Source organism: Rhyacophila brunnea, unplaced genomic scaffold (assembly GCF_057557595.1).
Source record: "Rhyacophila brunnea isolate RB1 unplaced genomic scaffold, BYU_Rbru_1.0 scaffold_13, whole genome shotgun sequence".
Taxonomy (NCBI): Eukaryota; Metazoa; Arthropoda; class Insecta; order Trichoptera; family Rhyacophilidae; genus Rhyacophila; species Rhyacophila brunnea.
Window position 1 is genome coordinate 20,045,950 of NW_028232785.1, and position 18,016 is coordinate 20,063,965.

The window sequence follows — 18,016 nt, forward strand, 5'->3', positions numbered from 1 at the left end:
GTGGCCTAGTCATTTAAGGCAGTCCAATTTGATGGACTGTATGATGTGCACGCTCCCTTATAAAGTGTATCTTCGTCTCCACGCTGACTGTTTCGTTGATGGGTCTGAAAGTACGGCACATCTCGCTCGAATGAACCCAACTCTCTTTCCATGTTTTTGTCATACACCAGGCTTCTGAGCTATACATGACAACTGATTTTATTAGTGTTTTGTGCAAGATACGTTTCAAGTGTCAGTGCAAAGCCCTAGAACGTAGCAACCTCATTTGACCTAAGTGTCATTATTGTTACGTAGGATAATTCTTCTTTTAATTTCGATTTCTAGGTTACCGTCACCAGGTACACGAAACAAGGCTGTTGTGTAACATAACACAAGGTCTTTCCGGCCCTCTTGATACACCCATATATTTGGTTTTCTCAAGTTTCACAAAAAGCTATATATTTTTCAGCCGGGGTCAATCCACTGCTGGATGAAAGCCTCCCCCAGTTCCCTCCACTCTTCTCGGTTCCTTGCTTTTCTCTGCCACGTACTTCCACCAAACCTGACAAGTTCGTCAATCCAGCGGGTTTTGGGGCGCCCCTGTGGCCGCTTAGTGCCCCTCGGGTACGACTGAATGACTGTATTCATCCAGCGGTTGTCCGTTCGCCATGCGATATGTTTGGCCCACCGCCATTTTATCAATTTGGTGACCTCTATCACTAAAAGCTATACGTCGCATAAAATAGTTTTTTTTTTTTTTAGAATTATTAATAACCATGTCCTTGCTTTTTCGTACAAGGTGGTTGTTAGTAATTTTGAACAATCACAAATACCCAGGCTTTGAGAAAAAACACAAATATTTTTGTCATGACCGGGGGAATCGAACCCAGAACTCTCGGGTGGAAGGCCAGCGCCTTACCCATTGCACCACGAGAGCCGCCCGCTCATAAAATAGTTGCTTTTGTTCCGTAAGCCATTTTTCTTTTCCTGACATAAATAGCCAACGACACTGCTAGCATTTTCTTCAAAAATAGGAGGCATGATGCATTAGTTCTGTTCATGAAACCAGAATCAATAATTGACAAAATCAGCCCGTTGGACTCAAGTTAACGTTAGAGGGTGTAGTAGGGGCCGAAGCGAGCCCCCATAACAGGATGTTTGGCGGGCTCCCCAACCTATCGCTAAGGTTCAGGGCTGTGTAATGTTATACAGTAGTGTTCCCCCAAATGGTATTCCATGGAACTCCAGGGTTACTTGTAAAATAAAGGGTATTCCGTTTTTTTTAGCGATTTTTGGTATTTTTAAATAAATCCACTTGAATTGTCGACACTCAACATCATATTATTAAGAAGCATTAATTGCGACCCCCTTATGTCATAGCCAAGTAACATGCGATCTTTTGCCATATTGGATTAATAGTCTTTTTTATTAGTCAGGAAACACACTAAAAGTAATTATAAAATTAAAATCCACTCGTGAAATAGTGCCGAGGCCGACTTTTTTTCTCACTTAACTGGTCGACCCTCCTAATCCTGGACCCCTAGGCTAGAGCCCTGTCAGCCCCCCCCTTGTGGGGGCCATGGTATTAGTACATTGCTGAACTTGATCCGTCTCTTTTTTTCAGCCACAGCACAATCCGGGAGGACACCAACAACACGTTCCTGTACAGCATCACGTAAGAAAATACAGATATATTTAATAAATACATACCAGAATTGTGAGACCTTAAAGGTTCAAATATATTATATATATGTCGCATTTTATCACTGCTGTAAACTGCCGTTACTGGAAAAAAGTGTGTAATGTCGTTTTTCTTGGTGTTTAAAATGTTATCAAACTGATCCTCCCATCCCGTAGCACATGTTAAACCTTTAAACGAACATTGTCAGTTAGCAAAATCTGCCGAAATCACCAGTACAGCAATGCGGTCACCTCACGCGTTCTGCACTGCATCGACACCCGCATGACTCAATAAGATTTTTATCATTTTCTACATGCCTACACATTTTCGACTCATGTCAAAATCTCTTGTTTATTGTTTTTAGTGGCTGGCACTATGTATTTTCTATAAGAATGTTGTCTATTATCTATGGATGCAATATCGCAAACAATTTAATGTAATGTTAAAATTAAGTGATATTAGTATAGATATTGAATAATAATTCAAAATACAAAATACCAATACATTAGAGTTGGCACTCTCCATCATTGAATTTACAGAAACAGTGATACCAGTGAGTCCATACCCTGACACACACAAATTGAAAAACAATATGTGTACTTGCCAGACCCAATTCATCTATAATTTCATAAAGTGTAATCTGTTAGGTCATCCATTCAACTGAAATGCAGTGACCCTGGAAAAGATAAATTTACAATAATATAGAACATTCGAAACAAACAAAATGAATTTTCCTGTCAGATCAATGATTTTTTTGTTTGTTTATCGAAACAAGTTGTAGCTCTTTACTCGAGTTGATTGGCATACTGCATTTGATTACTAAAAGTTTTAACAACACAAGTATTTTTGCGATTAACTAACCTCTGCCTTCTCAACGTTAGTAATCAGTAATACTGATATAATTGACATTAACATTCAATCTTTTCTTATGCAAACAGTATCTTAATGCTGTATTCTGTGAAGAAAAATTCCGCTTGTTCAACGCATGCATGCTTCTTGTGCTCCAATATGGCGGTGAGATGTGCTATGTTGCCAGTGCCCAAAGGTCTTGAGTTTTGAAATTTGAGTACGATAATGTCTCCGCCCAATTCTCAGGGGCATACTAGTACGACTGCATTACAAACACTCATAGAGTTTGTGAGCTGTCATGTTAGTCCTCAGTGACTGACGTAATCACGAAGACGTGCTTCATGAGGGTTGGCTTATTCTAAATCATGGGTGGCCAACCTTTTCAGCAGCTGGGCCAGATTCTAAAAATGAGATTTCACAACTGATTTTTTTATTATACAAAAAAAAGAAATATATATTAAGTAGGTATATATTAATAAAATAAAACAAAAATGAGAATCAAACATATTCATTAGATTAGACTTTTTTTAAATAAGTAATAAAAAATCAAAATAATATAAAAATAATAACTTTTAGTGAGACGTTTGATTTTGTGTGGCAGAACTAAGTGCATTAATATCGATATCGAGTGAGGTTGTTGCTACACAGTTAGCAGAGGTTGTTCCTATACAGTTAGCAACAGTTTTCCAAATTCAGTGATTCGTGTTCTCACTCGGGATTTGATATGCTTCATCCGACTAAAAAGTTGTTCACACGTGTAAGTGTTTCCAAATAGAAAAGTCATCATTAGAGCATGTTTGTAAAATGTTCATCGCAACATATTTCACAATATTCCATTTGTAAATTTCCCGGTAATAAATTCACGTCTACGGATGCCTTTGCAAATCCAGGAAAAAGTACACGGTGCTTTTTAAAATCGTGAGCCAATGTCGAATCTCAACTTGCGAAATTAGCACAATTAGCGGCAGCATTTGATATTATTTTTATTTTCTCACTGCTCCACGGGCCACAAGTTGACACCCAGTGGGCCGCGGGTTGGCCACCCATGTTCTAAATGCAGATGTGTGGCCGAGCTTTCCTCTTGCAATAAAAGAATTTGCTCTTTCATGCCAACGTGCCAGTTGGTGGAAAGTTGTGCTTGCGAGATATTACATATTTTTAAGTTTTAAGGGTTAAATCAGTTAAAAAAATATTTCTACAACGTTCTTGGCAATTTTAAAATGTTGTATAATGCTGAGCACGGGCAAAAGTTTACGTATAAAAAGTTTATAATGTTAGAAATTTCTAATATAATTGAGTATAAATCCATTTAATTATTAAATAAATAACCCGCATGAACACGTTGGTTAATGACCTACGATATCAATAACACTTTTGATAAAAGCAGAGAGATTGTACTCAAATTTTAAAAAAAATGTAAAGCTAACATTAATAAATAAAGCACTGATTGTACTAGTAACCAGTGGTGAAGGGTGGAGGTAGGCTGTTAAGATCCGACATAAATACTGCACACTAAACTTTGTCAGACATACGTATTTGTTTTCATTGAACTAAGACTAAAAATTACAGATAGTTTTTAAAATTTAATGAAACCCTGCGTATACTAAGCCATAATAGATAGAACAATATTTTTGTATCTATTTTGGTTTAGTTTAGGCAGGGCTTAATGAATTTCAAAAAAATTAATCTTCACCATCTGTAATATGTATTCTTAAGGGCCCACATGCCCAACGAAGGTCAAAATAGAGATTTTATGGTATTTTCAAAGCATTAGCCTGAACATTCCTTAAACGTTGTAGATAATCTATTTATATAGTTTTGAAGCCTAGTTATCCTTTATATTTATTTTAAACATCTGATGACTGCATAAAGTATTTTTATTAAATAAAATAGTATTCTTTTAAACCTCTCGATCTAATGTTTTAGAATATAGTCATATTACAGTACATCCATGTGCAGTGGTGTTAAGATTTTTTAGGTTTATTAATTTTTAAACGCATTTATAAAACCATTAGTTAAATTTATGTTGACATTATTATAGTGAAATATTTACGATAAAAAATTATATTTATAATCTCTGTGATCCCAAATTTGACAAGAATTAGGCATTTTATTATTCAAAAAATGGGCAAGATTACCACATTTGAAGATAATTCTAAAGATACTGATTATAAGCTATGTCTTTGACCATTCAAATGTGATAAAACATCCTACGAATAATGATTGTTTTATAATAATTATTGACCTAAGAATAAGGTAGTATATTTTTGAAATACGGCATTTCCCAGTGGTTAAGCTAAAACATATGGCCGTAGCCATAAGTTGACAAACGATAACTGCAGTAGGGAGTAAGATCATGTTAATGCGCGTGTTTGAACATGTACCTAACCGAAAAAAACGTTTTTTTTGAAAAATGAGGCGACTGAAATAGTGACACGATAAAAAAAAATGCAGGGCATCACGAAGGATTTACTTTGGGCTTTCGATCGTCATTATAACGTACCCATATAATATAATAATGTTAACGTGAAAGTTTTGCCGTAACTTGATTACCAGCCTGCCACACCGTACTTTTATATATCCTGGCTGCTTCACCATACTTGCATATAATCTGCCGCCTCTAGGTTGTCTCATACTTTTGTACGGTCACCCGAGTTTCAAACAAATTGTTCAAAAAAACTCCTCTACTATACTCGATGTCTATGAAACATGTATATATGCCCATCAACGATTAGATGAACAAACATTTAAAATATCAAATTACAGCATATGTTAAAACGTGTCTTAATAATTTACGAATTTATTTTTGTTTAAAGCAGCAGGTGCCTGTCCAGCCTCAGTACCAGCAACAACCGCAACAGCAGCAGCAGCAACACATTCCACAACCACAACAACATGTCCAACAGCAGCAGCAACAACAACAATTTCAACAACAGCAACAGCAACCACAACAACACGTGCCACATCAACAAGGTGTTTATAAATTTTGTAGATTTTCTTGCGGCTTCCCCTGTCTAAGATCGGCCACTATCAGAATGATCTTTGCCCTATCGTCTGCTACCCAGAACACCTCAGTGAACCTACACTTATACCAATCAGGAAATTCAATAAATGCGGCATCGTCCTCTGCTACATTTACCATTGATCCAGTGGCTGCATACTACACATCTGTCTATCTCCGATACATCTCATGAAGAACTGTATTAACCATTCTAATCCGGACACACTTTCTAATAGTCCTGCATGTAGGATGTATGTCACGAGGAATATTGATTGTGTGGTGTCAGAGAAACAATATAACATGGTGACCACAGAATCATATTATAATATTACAGTGGTTTACAAAGTTTGCAATTTCAGACAATATTAATGCCTGCAAGTGACTGATGGGGTCTATAACACTTGGACAAAAAGCAAATTCTTGTTAAATAAAACTAAAATAAGGCCAGTGTTAACTTATGGTTGGGAAAAAAGGGTGGCGAAGGGTGGAGGTAGGCTGTGAAGATCCGACATAAGTAGTACACACTAAACTTTGTCAGTCATACGTATTTGTTTTGATTGAACTAAATAGTCCGTTTACACGTGCATGGATTTACTAGCGGCAGTACGTATTGTTGCGACTATAACGAAAAATGCAAATGTAAACACGTAATATCGTACAAGACTACATGCATGGATCAAAAAAGTTTAGCGGCTTCTGAATTCTCATGCAATAGTTGCAACTCGCTTGATTTATGCGCATGCGCAGTAGAACGATAATGATGAACCTGCCGAAAAAAATATGAACTACATCGCGGAGAGCATTCTGACGTTTAGCAATTTTCACAACCTGTCAAATAGCACCATACAATGACAACATCGCGTCTCGCTTACGTTTGATGAATGAGATTGACGAGACAGTCAGTACTTTTGCATGTAAACATTTATTATCGCGATAGTTTAATTTACATAGGTACTATTGGTGTCAGTAAACCAATGAATGTGTACATGTGCTATGTCTACAAGTTGCAGATTTTAAAAACTAACCAACACCATCCGCAATTTGTATTCTTAGTTCAATGAAAATAAATAAGTATGACTGACAAAGTTTGATGTGTATTATTTAAGTCGGCTCTTAATATCCTACCTCCACCCTTCGCCACTGCCATTGACCCTTCTTGGAGTTAGGGAAACCTATACTTGCCTTCTCATAATGTGACTGGGATACTGTAGTTTTCTGGTTGTGATACTATGCAGAACTCCTCTGTCCTTTCCCATTTGTTTGATTACTTCAAGGATGTGTTTTGTACGTCAAATTTTCCTAATACTAAACAAAAAAATGACTTATAATTTCAGTTCCGCATGGTCACGATGGTCACCAGTCGGGGCATCACAATCCTCAACTACTCAGCCCAGGAAATATAGCCCATGAGAAAGAGTAAGCATTGTTAAATTACTTCAAACCGTTGACCAATTGATCGCAAGAAGCTGTATGGATACTATCCATCCAGATATCGTGTCTTTATCCGAATGAATTTCTCTTGGATTTGCTAACATACTGTCCGACAACAAGAAATCGGCGATAATAGGAAGTCGCTGTAATCGCATGTAGAAGATTCCTCACTGTCATGGTGGCAACACGTGCTAGAGGCGTGTTTAGGTGCGACTCTTTTTCTCCTTTGCAATAAATTAAAAGTTTACTAATAATAATTCTAACATCACTCCTGATCGTTTTAAACTTATTTTTACTATAAAAAGCTAAATTAATAGATCCGTTCACCACGGGAGCGTAAAATGAAATGATAAATTTGGGGGCGTTCCTCATTTAAAAATGGAAGTGCGATTTACCAGCATAGGTGGGGATTGTTAGTTCACAGTTTTAACATGTGGACAAGAAGTTCTTGTTCGACAATACTTATAGTTAGAAGCAGAGTGGGTCGATTGTTTTCGCCCTGTACCAGTCGAAGTACGACCTTATGGTGAAGGGGTTCGAAAGAATTTTTTAAGACTTCTTTACTTGAGGCCATATGGCGACTATCCTCATTATCTGACTGACATTCTCTCATGCTTACGTACTATAGTTTGAATGTTACAAGAGATCTTTATTTGGGCATATACTTTTTCCAATTTATTAATCTCTCTCGACCATATCCGAATCTAATAAGATCATATGGGTCTCCACAAAGTGGAGGTTTTATATTAACAGATTTTGTTTTAAGAGAAATGGATGTCGGCCATTTGTTCAATCTATTAGGTCCATACTCTGACTCATACATGAATTGAAAAACAATATGTGTACTTGCCAGCCCCAGGATTCGAACCTGGGACCCACGATGCTTAAGGCCGGGTTTAATGATATAAGTTTAAATTCTGCCATTTTTAGTTGTGTTGATCTGTGTGCCGTGAGCAAAGATCAGGAGCATCGGTTAATTGTTCTCCCAAAATGTACAACTAACCTGCCGTTGGTAATGCCAATTGGGGAGAGTAATAGTTGTGTTCAACCAAATCTAATTTAAAAATATTCTTATTCCGTTACTTTGATTTACCGTTTTGGATAGTGTTGGCCAAAGATGTTGAAAAAAAACCTTCTTCCATAGAAACGAAGCCTAAATTAATGTAATTTGAAGCAAAAGAGGGGACCTCTGATCTACTGATTAAATTAACTACATGTGACATCACATTGCAACTTCATTTGAAGTGGATTTCACACTTCTACTATGACATTCCAATATAATTTCAGATTTACCCAATTAGTTATTTACATCCACGATTCTATGTGGATTCTATGTATATCAAAGCAGACATTTCAATATAAAATTTATCAATAAATACCTCTAGAAAGATACTTCCTCAACAATGTTATGTAGACAGCTAAAAACAATACATACACTGCGAAATGCGTTCATAGGTTATGTAAACAAAGCAATAGACTTCAAACAAGAATGTGAGCCGCCATTTAATTTTCAAGACTGCCAATAGAAAAACGAAATAATGAACACTACCAATACAAGCACTCCAAAATCGAACTGCCTTTAAAATCCCTCATACAGAATGCATATAAGACTTATTCTATCTAGTAAGTGTCAAAATTCTTTGGTTTAGCTAATCTGTTTTTTAACTAACTATAATACGTAGATATTTTTTATCATTTTGTGAAAAATCAGCGCTGTTCATTGGTCGGCCAATTGGCATGGAACAGCTTGCAGCCAATGAGATTTCGGTGACCCCAAACTGACTCTTTACAAGCACAGTGACAAATTTCAAACCTCATTTTTCAGTATATATACGTTTTACGAAATGTTGTGTTAAAGTCCTGTAATTTTCTCTGATTTAACAACGGTTCAATGGTTGATTGCAGGCACATAGCCGAGCATATGGAGGTACCGATGGACACCAGCAAAATGTCGGAGCAGGAACTGCAGTTCCACTACTTCAAGATGCATGACGCAGACAATAATAATAAACTCGACGGCTGCGAGCTCATCAAATCCCTAATCCATTGGCACGGTAAGACTACTTATTCTATTCACAGTTAATTTCAAATTAATTATTTTGTTTTTCAACATACTTACATCATTTGAAACATTTAAATTTTAATTAAAAAGATATTCCTCCCGAAAGGGATTTCAACCCACAACCGTCACAATTAAGGCACGGTGCTTTATCAATTAAACTATCGATACAATATTTAAGAGTGTAATATTCTTCAATAAAAATACTTATTTGGATGAATAAATCTTGGATCGAGTTGGATTCGATACAGCATCTATCGCATGCCAGGTGACTGCTTTACCAATAAGCTGTTGTACTATCCACGTAGATATTTCCTTAACAACTACACATTTGACATGTATGTCAAATTTCGTCAGTATTGGAAACTATCTGAAGAGATAACCAACGATACTATAATTGAGCTGCTGAGGGTTAAACTGCTACAAGTGACGTATGTACATGCAAAATAAATAATTATGGACGTTTTTGTGTATATGTAAATCATTGTTATTATTTTTATAACAACTGATCAAATTTTAATGTTTTAAGTCTGACTTGTCGTCCTTGAAACACTAAAAATACTAATAACGTTACATTACATCACTTTGTTCAATCCTAAGAGGATCATATTAACAAATTTTTGTTTTTACGAGAAATTGATGTTGGCTACTTGCTCAATCTATTGAGTCCGTACTCAAAACAACATCTGAATTTTCCAGACCCGGGATTCAAACCCAGGACCCACGGCATTATAAGCCAACACATTACCGCTTGGCCTTCAATTACTCAGCACCTCAATTACAGTGGTTGTACTATAAATTTGATACTAAATGTATATAGTACGGCAAAACACTTCAGTTCAGCATTGCTGTACTGTAAATTTGTCAGTAAAACAATGGTTTAATTTAAAATATCAGAATAAAATAATATTACATACAGTCGAACTTGGTTATTACGAGGAAGATGGGACTGACTGAATTTGCTCGTTATAAGCGTTACTCGTTTTATCAAAGAATAGGTATTTTTAAATGAGCGGTCACATAACACAAAAAGTCGCAACTCAAACAAAAATACACAATTAGAATTTTTCCCCGAAACAAGCATGGCATTCATAAACTAGGTACAAAAGAAGTTGTTTATTGTAATGAACCTTGTGACTTCACAAACCTTGGATTTTTTACATGCAATTTCAACCATATGCATGTATACTTTTTCAATATTGTCGGTGAATACACCAATTAGGTAGGTACTTAGACACTTAGTGTCATAAACGTAATCCGATCCCGGCGGCATCCTATCCGGTTGGATTTTATTGCTTAGGGTCGAAATGTTTTTAAACGATCAACACATTAACAGATTTAAGAAAATTTTCGATGATATTTTAGCTTGGTATAACCGATGAGTTGCTCGTTATAAAAATGAATAAATGCATGGAGAAAATCATAAACTTAAATGTCAACGAATGTTTCCTCATTACATACGAGATTTCGCTACATCCGTGATCGTAATAACCGAGTTCGACTGTATTTGGAATCGAAAATTTTTCATTGACAAATCAGAAGACCTAAAAAAAGGTGTCTAATCTGTCTCAGTCAAAAAATTGTCAGTTGACAGGTCCGACGACTTAAAATAAAGTATAATCTGGCTCTGAACAGGGAAATCTTCTATTGGTTTCTAAAAACATGAAAAAATGATTCGTTATTTGTTATCAAAAATGGGTTGCGGGGTGTGTCTCTAAAAGGGTGTCGTGATTGTGGGAAACACTTGTAACTTGTAATCAATATTTGGCTTTTTGTCTATGTCACAAATAACTAAATATTCTGCTTCTCTGTTCTGTCCCTGTGTTGTCTGTGGACGTCCCGCGATGCCGCCGTCGCCCTGACCAATCAAAACCTGCTACTTTCCTGGGATCCTATTGGCTGCATTGTTTGGCTGTTTTGATCGCGCTTGCTTGTGGATTTAATAAAATACAATAACGTTATTTTTGGTTTGTGTATTCTGTTTTGGTATTGTGAAATCTTTTACCTGTGGTAATGTATTTTTTTTTTTAATCTTAATTTATGGCTTATGTGGACAAAATGTATCATGTATACATAATAATTGTTTGGTTTTTTTTGTTTTATTGGTGTCAATGCTTCAAACCAATTAATAAACTACATTTCTTTGGTTATTATTGTGTACAAATGTATTTTAATTGGGTATGGTAAAATGTTTTTAATTATTTTAAATACATTGTGAACAAATTGTATCATGTATCCACAATAATTGGTTTGGTTAATCTGCTATCTGTATTTTTTTAATGTTTTGATTATGCTTTTAAAATAATTATGGCTATATACATTGTAAACAAATTGTATCATGTATACATAATAATTATAATTGTTTTGATGCTTTACCTACCTATCTATATTTTATTGTGAATTTAATTGTATTCTTTTCTTTTATGTTCATTGTTAAATTGATCTTTGAACTATTATTGATTATTTTAAATATTTTTCTCACCTTTCGATCAATTTTTTATATACATTCATACTTCATTAAATTTATGGTAAATGTCAATGCTATTAAAAATTATTTTATTATTTCTAATAAATTTAAATTCTCTATTGTTTCTATTATAAATGCGTCATAATATATTGTCGTAAATTCCTTATGAATTAAATGTTGTCATAAATTGTTTATGGCTTGAATCAACCGTAGAGCAAGGTTCTAAACATAAGCACGATGACACAACAGAACACCAGAAGCCAAACCAAGTACAAGAGAAAATATTTGCCGATGAAGAATTAGTCGGGTTGATAGATCCAATATTGTCTATGGACGACGGAAACAAAGATGGCTACATAGACTATCCAGAATTTGTCAGGGCGCAGCAGAAAGCGCAGGCGCAACAAAATAACAAAAATTAATAGCGTTAATGATAGTAATAAATTTTAAAAGTTTACCTACATGACATGGCGCTATTCTGCTGTTTTAATAAGACCTTTGACCAACTAGTCTCAAACTATCGTATGGAAATCTTGTTTCGCTACAAGGAGTGGATTTGATATTGACAATGTTTCCCAAATATAACCAAGAGTGTCACCATCATTCACTTTTAGACTGTTCAATGGAGGCAGCCGTTACAATAGAATCCGTACGATTATACACAATTGGTGGTGAAGGCTAACAATAATTTGACTGTTATGCGTTTATTGCGTAATTACGTATCATACTCACAAAATAGTAGTTTGATCTACGAATACGTAAATCAATACGGCAAACAGGTAAAGATGTACTTTGTCATGTACAAGTATCTTGCTTCAATCCACGGGATAATTTTATGATTTAACCCCGCTGCTTCATATACAGACAGAGAATGAGATTTCGAAATTAATTATTAAAGTCAAATATTTTTTACCTGGTGATATGAACACTGCTATTACATTATTTACAGCTTGTATTGTATCCAAAATTAACTCATCGAGTCTAAATGTATCCGGTGCACACATATTTGAACAAAGTAAACAAACCTTTTGAATATGAATATAAAACATTCGAAACAAATGAAACGAATTCATCTGTCAGATCAATGAATTTAGTTTTTTGTTAGTATTCGCCACCAATTAACTATATATCGTATATATCCGGCTGCCTCCACTGCAGTGTCAAAGGGTGGAGGTTGGCTGTGGAGATCAGAAATAATTAGTGCATATGTACTAAACTTATGACAGTCACACTTATTTTGTTTTCATTGAATTAAGAATACAAATTTTAGATTGTATCGGTTAGTTTTTAAAATTCAAATAAATCCTGCATAAACCAAGCATAATAATTGATAATTGTCAAAAAATATTCATCTGTCTACAAAATATCTCAAATTATGCCGTTAAATCAGACGTAATAGATTGACCAATATTATGGTTCGGTCAGGCAGGGCTTAATTGATTTTTACCACGTTTTTCTTAGCTCGTATTCTTGTTTGTCTGGTGGTTGTTTATCCGGTACAAATCTTGCAATCGATTTTTAACTAACTTCCCGACTAACTAGACATTTGAAACTTTTAGAATATATCAGAACACGATGCCAATGCATTCTTTTAAAACTTTTAGCCATCTTTAAGTAGAATTGAATTCATTTTCAGTCAATTCTGTTTTGTATGAAAAGTTATTTCGGAAGAAATCCGTAATCTAATCTACTATTATTGGTTGCTAAGAATGTGGTCCTAGCAACTAAATTATTAATATATACATGCGTTACTATGGAAATCAAAATGACATTTCAGTATTCTATATTTGTTTGTTGCAAAATAGCAAAAAAAATATTCTTTTGATTGAGTATGAGACAATTGCCTTATTTGTCCTAAATTATTAATACATAGAAAATTTAAGAACGTGTATAAAAAGTTCTTTTTATCTTGTAATTATTAAAATGTGTATTCTTAATTCAACAAGTATGACTGACAACCTCCCTCCACCCCTCGCCGCTGGTATGCATAAAAAGACATCAGTATTTCAATGATGGATACCGATTCATCATCGTCATCATTGGTATTACATCCCAACATGGGTCTCGGTCGTCTTTGGGAAACGTCTCCACTGTTATTCCTACTGTCTTAGTCTCAGGGTTACTGCACCTTTTTCTACACAGCTGGTCCATTGCAGTCTAGATCTTCTGTTCTATTAAAAACGTGCTTCTTCGTTAACTGAGTATCTTCCATATACAGGCCGTTCTCGACTTTTGTACGTTCGCTATTTTGTACATTTAACATTTAGATTTTCCACCTGAAATATTTTGCCAGTATACATTTATAAACATAAGTGATAAGTGGAGAAACTGCAGTGTTGAACCGGACAAAATGAATCTTTTGCTTCAATCGGCCTACGATAGAAATATATCTTCAAAGGTTTTTTCCAAAAGACACGGCATAGTGATGGATGAAATGGAGAGATCTTTGTCATCATGGATTAATGATCAACATAGATGTCACTCCATTAAATGTAGATTCTAAGGTGGAATTTCAACCAAGTAAAGGCTGGTTCGACAAATTTAAACTGGGGTATTCTTGCGGTGCAGATAAACATGCTGCAAATTTTTTCTTTCAAAGATATCCCGTTTAAGTGTGAACATAGATAGTATAAATTGCTCATTTCAAAGTAATGTCAACGACATTTGAATAAATTATTCTCTTTAAGCCACCCGTTATATAGATTTTATACTGAAAAACGTGCGTTGTGTTTTTAACATTCCAATAAATTAATTTTTTATTACTATCACACAGAAAATTGATAATATGTCATGTAGGTACTCGTAAACAGAAATCAGTCAGATTATGTGGTTTTTGATCAATTTATAATATGCGTAAAACTAATTCTTTTTCATTAAAAGAGACCTTCAATGTCACCTGGTTAACCGAAAGTGCACAAGTGTTTGTAATCCATAGCACTCGTATCATCATCCGTCGGGGTCGATTCACTGCCACTCTTTTCGGTCCCTAGCTCTTTGCTGTCTCGTACATCCACCAAACTATATGAGTTTGTCTATCCAGTGGATTTTAGGGCGTTTAGTGCCCCTCGGGTACCACTGTATGATGGTATTCATCCAGCGGTTGTCAACTCGCCGACTCGCGATTTCTATCCCATTACCATTTCATCTGCTCAGCAACCTCTTGTCTGCTTCCTGATCCTTTTGTTTTTTTTTGTGATCTGTAAGTATTATGCTCAACATGCACCTTTTCATGCCACATTGCACTACTCATGATTTTTGGATTGCTCTTACATTAAGAGTCCATGTTTTACATGCATACATATGTTACTTTTTGGGTGTGGCTATAGAAAGGTACAATTTTGAGTGTGGAAAAATAAAATTCAATAAACTTTAACAAGGGTTCAACAATATTATGTTGCTTTTCAATATTTATAACTGTATCATAATAATATGCATTAAAGTATGTCACGTAAATGAAACGCGCATTCAATATTGGTGATATTTGAGGACACTCGGCAGGCTTTGTATTTCGCATGTTTTATAGCCTAGCCGTCCTTAAGTCGTAAACCAAAACTGGCTTCAAAGCCCCAGTCTATGGCGACTGGCTTTCACTTTTTTATCGTATTAAAACGTCAACTGCCAACGATAAACATGTCGGCTATTAATATTGAAGCCATGTTTCTATGTGCCAACTTGCAAAATATTAATTATATGTATAGTACAAACCCTATGCCATTGAACAAATGAAAACGCTCAAAAAACTTACTAAAACTGTGTAACCTACGTACATTTAACATTTCAATTTTGCACTTACCATAAAATGATCAAATACGACATAAAATGTAATAGAGTTTCTGCCTAGTGAAGTGTTTCGTTTCACCGCACAACCATCGTCAGTTCGAATAACGTAAACGTTACTGAAAGGCACCGTTCTAGTTTTACCGTCAAATGCATTTTGTAGATTAATTATTTTACAAAAATATAAAAAATTATATTATTTAGATAAAAAATTTTCGGTTGTGCAAAAAAAATATATTTGAGTTTTTAATTTGAATATATTACAGGGTCGTATTAGGAAAAATGAATTTAAATCTTTATTTTTTTTTAATCTTATTATATAAGAATTATGTTATGTATTTTTTTCATTTATAATATTGTAGACATTTTGTAAAAACAGATCAAGTGACACAGCCGAAAAAAATCAATTATGAACAAAAATGTTAACGAAAAGGAAAAATCTGCTTTTTGTTAGATGGAGCATAAATACGTACACGCATGTGAATATGAAAAAACACTACTTCTAACTACTAACGTTTGAATTATGTGCAAGTCATTTCGCATTGCAGATTCATTTGTAGTAATTTCACACCATTATTATTACTGGCATCTGTCAAAAACTGCAAGAATTTCAAAACAATTTTATATTCACTCAAAAAATTGATTCTATAACATAGACTATAGATACATATAGACGCCACCCGTTGCATTGCTAAATGAAGCTACGTGCCGTGCGTTTGGTTTGTGAGCGAGCGAACGCATTCGCCTATAAATGTTCGAGACCATAGACCATTTCGCTAGTGCTCGCACTAGACGCCCAGAATTAAAATATAATTTTCTGTTTTTTTACGTTATATAGTATTTTTAAGCGGTCAAAATGCAACCAATTAGGTAAATATATCCATAATTTAAGTTATTTTAAAGAAACACTAGGTCACTGATATTAAAATAAATAATAATATACAAATAAATTGTCACGAACATGTATCAACTTACCTATGAAACGTAATACCGTCTTCTTGCTTATCAGTACGGCTACCATATTTTAATATAACATGCAGAACCACCTTTCCTACTTAATTAACTAATAATATTTACCACTGACTTAATGTTTAACACAAAAAATAGCAAATTTAGCAACACGAACAACACGCTACGTGAAGCGATTCAGCACGATTTACCGGCGATATTTTTGGAGACCAACTTAAAAATATGTAGACCTTTTATATTACTGTAGCGCGTTTCGCAGAGATTATAAGGGTGCCGAATACTTTCTCACTCGCACTCATGCATCGTTTTTGTTCAGGCCTTGTTCTATAATGTGCAAAATAAATTCTGCAATTGACATTTGTTACGAACATTTGTTTTTATAACCATTTTGAATCTGAAACATGTTCGACTTGCACCGAAACTAAAACATTCACATTATAATACATTATTTAATGTAACCTGTGAAAGGTTAGACGGCGTCAATTATTCTTGCACATAGATATGCAGCCGAATCCATAATTATGTAAAATATTAAAACAATCAATGAAAACATTTTTCAATGCTCCAACGTACAGAATATTAATATTTCTATGGCTACCAAATTATTCACTCTAAAATCTTTGTAGAACTACTATTGAGCAGTGGCGAAGGGTGGAGATAGGCTGTTAAAATCCGCCATAAATAGTGCACACTAAACTTTGTCAGTCAAACGTATTTGTTTTTATTGAAATAAGACTACAATTTACAGATGATATTGGTTAGTTTATTAAAATTCAATTAAACTCTGCGAAGCCAAGCCATAATAGATAATAGTCAAAAAATACTCATCTATCTAGAAAATATCTAAAATTATGCAATTAAATCATACATAACTTTCGATATTTTATAGATAGAATAATAATTCTTATCTATTATAGTTTGGCGTAGGCAGGGCTTAATGAATTAAAAAAATGAACCAACAATATGTGTAATATGTATTCTTAATCCAACGAAAACAAATGAGCATGAATGAAAAAGTGTGCACAATTTTGTCGTATCGCCTAAAATATACAAATACTATTATGGTTTGGTTTAGGCAGGGCTTAATTGATTTTTAAAAACTAACCAATACCATCTGTAAATTGTAGTCTTATTTCAATAAAAACATACACGTTTGACTGACTAAGTTTAATGTACACTATTTATGGCGGATCTTAACAGCCTACCTCCACCCTTCGCCACTGCTATTGAGTATTGTAATACGAAAAGTTCACATGACTCCCTCTAGCTATGGTCCAAACTCTTTGATACGTAACCATTTCTTTCACTTTCTATACAATATATAGTTTTATAAATAATTTTATATTGAACTATTTCTAAGATATGTAGTATTTTTAATAATTATTTTTGTACCTAACGTTTCGTGTTTTATTAAGTTTTTTTTGACACAGTACCGATTTACTATGTGTCCAACACTTAGTGGAACTCCTTGGTATTCGATTACCGTCAATTTCCGGAGGCAAAAACTCGTTGCGAAGCGATTATCTAATATTTACCTCAACTCACGCAACGAATAGCATAAATTTGATTTATATTATTACATCTGCAATTAATTAATTAAAATAAGTGAAAAACTGGCGACGTCTTTAAATGGTATGAAATTATTGGATCTGTAATAGTAACCAATATTTGTATGTATATAACTGACGTCACACTTTGAAGAAATAAGAAAGTGAATACAAAAATTAATATGTCATTTGTTTTTATTTGAATTTGGCCAAATATGGTTGAAAAAAACACCCACGGTGGCCACACGGCTTAAGC

The 18,016-nt window shown here is 34.5% G+C and overlaps 1 protein-coding gene across 15 annotated transcripts in view; it reads left to right on the top strand.

Annotated features, from left to right (window-relative positions):
• Positions 1 to 18,016, top strand: part of LOC147076861 (lymphotoxin beta receptor inhibitor) — a 37,560-nt gene that overhangs the window by 1,744 nt on the left and 17,800 nt on the right. For 6 of the 15 annotated variants that reach the window (XM_085940520.1, XM_085940529.1, XM_085940521.1 and 3 more), the window contains exons 3-6: positions 1,604 to 1,654; positions 5,329 to 5,482; positions 6,845 to 6,926; positions 8,847 to 8,995. In XM_085940520.1, the coding sequence (XP_085796646.1) occupies positions 1,604 to 1,654; positions 5,329 to 5,482; positions 6,845 to 6,926; positions 8,847 to 8,995 (436 nt within the window). Of the gene's footprint in view, positions 1 to 1,603; positions 1,655 to 5,325; positions 5,483 to 6,844; positions 6,927 to 8,846; positions 8,996 to 11,680; positions 15,422 to 18,016 lie in introns of those variants that run through there. The other 9 variants (XM_085940517.1, XM_085940527.1, XM_085940519.1 and 6 more) reach the window with 5 other exon arrangements.